General features: G+C 35.2%; 1 protein-coding gene and 1 non-coding gene across 2 annotated transcripts in view; one reads left to right on the top strand and one right to left on the bottom strand.

The window, feature by feature from the left end:
• The first annotated feature begins 552 nt into the window (after nucleotides 1-552).
• Nucleotides 553-8,685, top strand: part of NBN (nibrin) — a 45,516-nt gene continuing 37,383 nt past the window's right edge. The window contains 5 exon segments of the mRNA XM_069541564.1: nucleotides 553-621; nucleotides 2,451-2,581; nucleotides 3,731-3,879; nucleotides 4,334-4,493; nucleotides 7,213-7,316. Of these exon segments, the coding sequence (XP_069397665.1) occupies nucleotides 585-621; nucleotides 2,451-2,581; nucleotides 3,731-3,879; nucleotides 4,334-4,493; nucleotides 7,213-7,316 (581 nt within the window). The 5' untranslated portion in view covers nucleotides 553-584.
• Nucleotides 8,547-8,619, bottom strand: TRNAE-UUC (transfer RNA glutamic acid (anticodon UUC)). Its single transcript has one exon. It is a non-coding gene; the product is annotated as a tRNA-Glu (tRNA).

Below are 8,685 nucleotides of genomic sequence, written 5' to 3'. Positions count from 1 at the left end.
AGCTTGGTACAAGTAGAAATGGAAAGGACGGATAGACTCCCCAGTACTTAGCTACTGATTAGATGAAAGTGCAACATTATGAAACAGAGAAATTAGGAGAACTTTATCTGAGCTTGGAGAAGAGTAAAAATAATTGGAGTGAAATACTTATCTTCACCATAATTATCACAATCATTAGGATCCATACGAAGGAATGACCGCAATTTAAGCAATTGCAAATGCATGGAAATACGTAACTGGTCACTACGTTAATATCTTTAATTAGAAAGTTTCCTTACGTTGCTTTGAAGCTGATTTTTAAAATCATTTCCATTCACAATCAGAAAAAAAATCGATAATCTTGTATTCATTGAACACCTTAAAATGGGATCCTTTTAAGACAGCACATTTCAATACCCTAACCACAGGGTGGCGACTAGGCGCCAACGCCGCACTTCTATCTACCCCTCCGCTTCTTAGGCAGGTGTGGCTTCCAGGAGCGCGCACGTCCCGGAGTCTGCGCCAATCGCAGGCGCTGCGGCCGCGCACGTCGGTCAGCCGCGCTTACGCTGTCGCGCATCGGCCAGACCCTAGTGTTCCAGGCCATGTGGAAGTTGCTCCCAGCTGCGGGCCCTGCCCGAGGTAAGGGCGGTAGGGAGATGTCCGGGGACCGATTTCCCGGGAGCAGATGCGGTGGGCAGAGGGTTTGCGGATGGTTACTTTCGGACCGTTCTCGCCCTGGGAGACTGCGAAAGCTGGTGCGAAAGCCGCGCATTTGTTGTGTGGGGACTGCGTAGTCTTTCTCGGCGGGTGCGCAGTGCTTGCGAACCAGGCTTTGGTCTGACGGGGGGAGGAGGCATGCGACACTGGGCCGTTTAGTGACCGCCGGGTCCTTTCCTCCCGGTCTACCGCCAGGTTCTCCGTGGTTGGGACCAACTCCTCTGGCGGGACTAGCTCTGACCTGGGCTTAAATGGTCTTCCGGATTGAGTCTTGGCCGGGTATATGTTACGACATCTAGCGTTTTAAGCTTTTGAGGAAACATCCAGAATAAGTTCACAGTCTGGAAGACTCTATGACTCTGTCTTGAGCGCATTGTGAGGAGCCACGGAGATGACTTGTGTAAATGGCAACTACAGGAAAGCATAATTTTGGTTTTGTTTCGGAGCCTTTTACCGTTTTGTCATCACAACAACTGAAAAATTTTTTTTCTGCATTTCTAGCAGCGGAAAATGGTAATTGCATGTAAATTGGTTGCCTAATATATGTAAGCACTTATTAGTTGATAGATAAGCAGTTGTAGCCTATGATTGGCCTTGCCCTCCGGAAGTTTACATTATGAGTGAAGAAAAGATCTACGTAGAGGCTAAATGGACTGACAGTGTAAGGAAGTATGGAGAGGGCAAACTAATGGTAAGGAAAATAAATACTGTAATAATACTGTAGATACTAAAAGTATAGAGACTCAAAGATCAAGTTTCACTGTGGACTTGGAGCATTGTGAGGTGTAACACAGTAGGAACAGTTTCCAGAAACAGTTGTAGCCTGTGGCTGGCTCTTTGAGTTCCTTTAAGGAGGCAGCAGAAGAAAAATGCCCCTAGTGCCAGTGGGTGGCATTCTTAACTTTTGGGGGATCTTGAACTCTTTTCGGAATCAGATGGAGGCTATGGGGTTCCATCCTTCTAAGAAAAATGTAGGGAAACCAACACAAAAGATTTTTGTTGAAAGAGTCCACTCTAGGTTAAGAATCTGATTAATAAAATATAATCCAGGTCTCGTCAAGGTTTACCTGGACTCCTTTCTACTTGTCTAGTTTATTTGCCCTAATCACTCTACCACTCCAGTGGTACCAGACTAAACTCTACAAGTCTTCAACGTACATGCTGTTCTTCCAACAATTTGTGATTTCCAAATTTTTTTAAAACTAATAACCTTTTCACGTTCTAAAAGCTACCTTTAACATAAAAAAAAAATCCCCAAATTATGCACTTTAATCTGGTCCGGACTTTTCTTGCATTGATCTATATTTTTTACTCTTGATCCAATACCATACTTTTTAACTGCTTTCACTTTGGCATATTTTACCACCTGGTAGAGGAAGTTCCCAAAATATTCACATTTTTCTGGACAGTTTTTCACATTATATTTTCCTGATGGAATTTTGAATTCGCTTATCAAGCTCCAAACATAGTGTTGTGATTTTATTTGGTAGTGCATTAAATTATAAGTTAATTTGGGCAAGCATTGACAAAATTGTTTTCCTGTTAGAAAAATGGTAGAGCTTTCTATCTATTTAGATTTGCCTCCTTCAGTGAGGCTTTACTGGAAAACACAAGTTTGATTTATGTAAAGTTGATTATTAGCCTTTAAATAGCAAAATAAAAATGTTTAAATATTTGCCATATGTATATCTTAAATACATGTTTATGTATGTGTGTACCTGTTAATTTACTTTTTAAAAAAATTCTCTTAGAACCATACAGACTTTTGGCTGGTGTTGAGTACATTGTTGGAAGGAAAAACTGTGGCATTCTAATTGAAGATGATCAATCAATCAGCCGAAATCATGCTGTATTAACTGCTAACTTTTCTGTAACTAACCTGGTAAGTTACTAATTTTATTTCACTAGCTGACAGTAAGAGGATTGAAATCACAAAAGTTTACCTTGGTGTATATGTAAGAGTTTGGGAGACTTTTTATAAAGCTGTTAGTTTTCTTTAAATGTTAACAAAATTAAGGACGTTTGGGCAGTGGTACTGGTGATATTTGTTTATTTAAGATTTGAAGTTTCTGTTTCAGTATTTTACTATTTGTTTTAGTGATTTAGAAACTCAGGGGAAGTAGAACATATTTCTATTTATTTACTTGAACATTTATTGAGTGCTTACTGTGTGTCAGTCACTGTGCCAAAGCCTGGGAATAGAACAGTGAATAGACCATCGTGACTCCTGCTTTAATGAGTTAATGCAGCCATATGAACACTGGTGTTTCCTGTATATCTTAGGTTTTCACAAGGGAAATTGATTGCTTTACTAGGGAAAACAGCTGTTGTATATGCCCCACAGCTCCTTTGAATGGCTTTGAGTTTGTTTTGGTGTGTTGGTTGTTTTAATAATAAAGGTAGATTGTAAAAGTAATATAAACATATACAAATAGCTGTGCTCATGGTAATGCTGGTGGTAATTAAGGAAGAAAAGCCATTATTTTGAGCAAAGACTGCATGTTGGCAAATACTGGATCTGTTCAGTAATATTTAGGTTTTGTGTCTGTATTCTTTTAGGTATAGAAAAACATTGTTGAAAATACTAAAGAAAAAGAATTGTTACTGCAAGTCAGACACTCTAGCCTTTTTGCATTGGACTGATTTTTACTATGTGATTTTGATAATTTAAAAAAAAACAAAAACCTTAGGAATGAAGCTGTCATGTTATACATGAAACAGACTGTACAAAAGCAAACAATTCTCAAATTATGAGGGGTCAGGAAAATCTCCCCTGACTTACAAAAATAAAGAAAATGTATGTTCTAAGAGGAGTGATTCTGGAATTGACATTTTTCTCTTAATTGCTAGTTGAGTGATCATTCTTTGCTTGCAACCAAAACAATAACTCTATTGCCTACTGTGTTGGGAGGTTAGCCACCTATCACCTATTCCAGAAGTTATCAACCTTTTGTTTTGAAACCTTTCCCCTTAGGAATAGTATTTACTGAGCAGTAAGAGACTTTAAATTATGTATTGATTTTTTTTTCAGAGTCAAACAGATGAAATCCCTATATTGACAATAAAAGATAATTCTAAGTATGGTACCTTTGTTAATGAGGAAAAAATGCAGAATGGCCTTTCCCGAATTTTGCAGACAGGGGATAGAGTTACCTTTGGAGTGTTTGAAAGTAAATTTAGGTAAGAATTTTTAAATTGATATTAAAATGGACAGCTTTATTTTGTACCAATCAGATTCTAAAGGAAAAGGATATTTATGGATAATGAATTGGGACCAGTCTATTTAGTTCCTACTTAGGACAGTGGTGAACTTTGCACCACACGTGGTTAGTGCATTTTATTAATCATAGATAGTGAAAAGAGTGAATGAGAGTTTGAGTGGGCCCTAAGAACCTTGATGGGAGCTACTTTTGTTTGATTCTGCATAGGTTAAAGTATAATGTTAAACTTTGATCACTGTTTTTTTCTTAATTGCGACTTAAGACTTAGGAAGTGATAATTTCATAAGTTAGAAAGTTTAGTAATTTAATAAAAATTAAAATAACAGCATATGATGTGAGCTTAAAGTTTAAAGTACCATAAGTTGCCATCTCTATAACTATGATAACTTTGTGTAACTTATTCTCATTTACAGAGTAGAGTATGAACCTTTGGTTGCGTGCTCTTCTTGTTTAGATGTCTCTGGGAAAACTGCTTTAAGTCAAGCTGTATTGCAACTTGGAGGACTTACTGTAAACAATTGGACAGAGGAATGTACTCACCTTGTCATGACATCAGTTAAAGTTACCATTAAAGTAAGTTGAATGCCTTGTTATTGTGTTAAAGTAAGTTCTCTGAATTTAAGTTTATTCCTTTACCCACTATACACGGATGTTTTAAAAGTCACTTGCTTTAAAACTATCAGAACTGTTAGTTGTAGATGTATATATGCCAGTGAATCCCATATCTACCGTATAGGCTAGAATGGGGCAAGCAAAAGCACATTAAATTATATTTCAGATATTGATTTAGCATTTAAATGATTTATATTATCCTTTCACCAAGAAGTTATTACAGCCTATAGTTTGTGTTTTCAGTCTAAAAGCAAAGCAATTAGAGATCAACTGCCAATCTTCAAAGTTAGCAGCTCATGTCTTTCCTTCCTCCAGTCTCTGATACCATCTCATATTTTCATGCTCTTTTCTTTAGTTCTTATTTGGCTTTAGACCCTAATCACAAAGACTTTACGTTCTTACAATATTACCTTAATGTATTGTCACAATCTAGAGATATGTAGATATATGTTATTTGTCAAAGCAGTGATATATTTTGGGATGTTTCAGACTTTGCATCATCTTCAGATTTGGTTAATCCAAAACTAATTGAAGAATGATTTTGGGAGGTGATTCGTCTCCTTCAGCAGGTTGACTATAGATATGTGAGATTGTTTTAGGTTAATATCTATAGTGAAAAGCAACAGTAGATTCCTTTATTCAATGATACAAAAATCCTTTAATATATAATTAATTAAATTAGAATATGTGTCTTATACCTAAATAGGTGTCATAGAGAAAGGCTTGCTGTTCAAATTGAACCTCATGTTAAACTTGGATCAAAGATTGTTTCATCTTTGTAAGTTTATGAAATTGATTTATAAATTCAACAGAGTGATTAGCCTCCTGAATAGTAATTTATGCTAATAAACCCAAATAATAGATTCATAATTCAAAATGTCCATTTATTAGTTTATAGTAGGGATGTATCTTTATAGTGACCAGAATATTTACATGTAGACTCCAACATGGTCCCCTTGAAGATACCAAGGTACCTGAGAAATGGAATAGATAATCATGCCATTGCTTGGTGGGTATGAAATAAGAGCAAAGGCAGTTAGATTGTCTTGAAAGATATTTTACTGAGTCTGTGACAGACCTGGAAACTAGGATCCATTTACCATAGTACACAGTATTCCAGTGACTAGGATGCTAATGGCCACCCAGTCCCTGGATATTAGAGAGTACTGTATATATACCAACAAAGGCTTGCAGAGCAATACTCCTTTTTCAATATTTATGATCAATCGTGTGCAAAAAATATTTGTCATTATATTATTTTTTTAGTAAATTTTCCAAAAATACAGGTTAGTTTATGTTTTTTAAATTGTTGAATGTTAGAACCAAAAGGTAACCTAAAGAGCATTCAGTTCAGTTTTTATTTTCTGAAGAGGAAACTGAGGCATGGAGCAATTGAATCCTTTGCCCAGGATCACATGTATTGGAGTTTACTCAGTCCAGTGTTGAATTGCACATTACTGCTTCATGCAAGAAGTCAATTATTTCATTCATATTTGAGGTTCATAACTTTCAGATTTCATTCTTGAGAGATACCCTAAATTGCTTGCTCACATTTAGGTAATTTCCCATGTTTATTAGAAGCATTCTTACCAATTCTTTAGTTGTATTATTTCCTGGAATTATGCTGAATCTTATTTTCATTGCCAGTGATGGTATATTTTAATCTGTCTCAAATTTTGTGGATACATCTTATTTGAGGCTTATAGTTTAATTCACTTGCTAGTTGAAGTTTCTTCCCCCACTCCATCTGTATATACTTATTTTCAGCTTTTGTCCAACACTAAAGAGTTATTCCTTTATTTACTTTCTTAAAAAGACTTTATTCCATAATTAAAATCAGTTTGAAAGGCAATTAAGGTGAAAGAACTCTCTCATGTTTATCTCTTGTTACTGTCTTCTCTAGGGCAGACATTACATTTCCTTAATTCTAAGATGTACATTTTAATGTTTTTAAAATGGTATACATTTTTAAATTGACTTGTATTTTATGTTATGTTGTTCTGCCCTCCCCAGGCAGTTTTTAAATTAATATTGTAATTGGTAACTTCTTTTTTTTCACCTTTAATAATGATTGTTTATTGTTTATTGCTACTTGCCTGTATGTTACATTTATTTGTTATTTCAACAGTCTTATTGCTATTTTAGCATATAGGCCTTTGCTTTGCAGGATTCTGACTTACATGAGTTGTAGTTACCACAGTTTGTTTATTTTTAATTTTTATTTTATATTGGAGTATAGCTGATTAACAACCTTGTTAGTTTCAGGTGTACAGCAAAGTGATTCAGTTATACATACACAGGTATCTATTCTTTTTCAAATTCTTTTCCCATTTAGGTTAGTACAGAATATCAAGCAGAGTCCCCTGTGCTATACAGTAGGTCCTCATTGGTTATCTATTTTAAATATAGCATTGTGTATATGTCAATCCCAAACTCCCAATCTGTCCCCCCCTGTATTGTAATTGATAGCTTCTAATAATCAAGTGATTATACAGGGATTTTTATACTAAAACTAGGCAGTGACCAGTACTGACTTCTGTTTTATAGATTGTGTCTCCTTTATAAATTTAGAGAGACAGGAGGAAAAACAGAATAGAACAGCCTCTTTGTAGTCTATAACTTACATCTTTAAAAAAACTAGGGTATGAGTATATGTATTCACATGTTTTCTTCTTTTTAGACAATATGTGCACTCATTTGTGGGCGTCCGATTGTAAAACCAGAATATTTTACTGAATTTCTTAAAACAGTTCAGTCCAAGAAACAACCTCCAGAAATTGAAAGGTATATTGCTTATTTTAAATATAATAAAATATGACATACAAAATATGATAGCACTGGTTTTATTTAGGTTAATTCCCTCTTTATTGACTATTTCAGGATGTAATGTTACAGTTCAGTATTATTAATGAAGTTTTCTTGTTAGTATGTGAAGAAAGTTTCCCAGTTCTTTGTTGATTGTTCTTATCTCTGTGAAACACATGTTACATATGTGCCAATATTAAAAGGAAAATATTGAAGGACAGTAATAGCATAGAGGTGAAATCAGTAGAGCACACATGCCAATGCTGGGCATCATGCATGCAGGACACCAGGAATTGTGTGGTGCAGCATCCCTGTTGTGGAGCCTCAGAGTCCTGGGCCAGAATATTAACAGCGCTGTGGCCTTGGGAATTGAGCTGATTTCTTCTAAGTGTCCGTTACCTCCTTTGAAAAATGAGACTAATACCTGTCCTGCTGAGTGTCTAAGTATTCAGTATTATTAGTATTAGTATAAGTATTATTTATCTTAACTAGTGGCATACATAAAGTCTGAGCATATTGCCTGGCATCATAATAGGTGCTTATTAAAAGAAGTGTAGCTAATTGCAATATCTGGGAAGATTCATAGTAGCTTGATTATTTATTATTTTTTGGATGCTCTGCTAAATTTGTGAACCACCAGACTAAAGGATCTATTCACTGTATGTATTGTATTAGTAATGTTTGCAGTAATATAAGCTATGGTTGAGGAGGAAGATATTTGTGATTTTTCTTTTTAGATTACATGGTTAAAATACTGGTGACTATAAAACGGTGGGTGTTTTTAGTCAACATAAGAACATGCTTGCTTAAAATGTATGTCAGTAGCTTATAGTCTATATGACATAATAGATTTGAGGAAGTTTTAAAAATCTAAAATTCTATGCAAATTAAGTATTTTATAACCCAATTTAAGTTAAGTATTACCTATTCAAGCTAAGTATTTTATTACCAATTTAAAAATATTACTAGCTATTATAAGCTAATTTGCCCAGTACATATATTTTTAGGAACTATTTATACCTGATAATATGTATTTGCTTTTAAAAGTAACTGAATATCAGATTTTTCTCTTTGTTTTTAATTTTCATTTGGGAGGTTTCTTGTATTTTATAATCTGGTTAACAGAAAATATGCTTTCCTCTGGAAAGAGATCTTCAGATTTTATTTTATTTATTTTTTGGCCACACCAAGTGGCTTGTGGGATCTGAGTTCCCTGACCAGGGATTGAACCTGGGCCCTTGGCAGTGAAAATGCAGAGTCCTAACCACTGGACCACCAGGGAATTCCCGAGATTTTAAAATAGATGATTCTTAACCTTTTTTGAGTCCTAGATCCGCTGTGAGAAAAT

This window comes from Delphinus delphis, chromosome 17 (assembly GCF_949987515.2).
Source record: "Delphinus delphis chromosome 17, mDelDel1.2, whole genome shotgun sequence".
NCBI classification, from domain to species: domain Eukaryota; kingdom Metazoa; phylum Chordata; class Mammalia; order Artiodactyla; family Delphinidae; genus Delphinus; species Delphinus delphis.
This window is presented reverse-complemented; position numbering and strand designations above follow the sequence as displayed.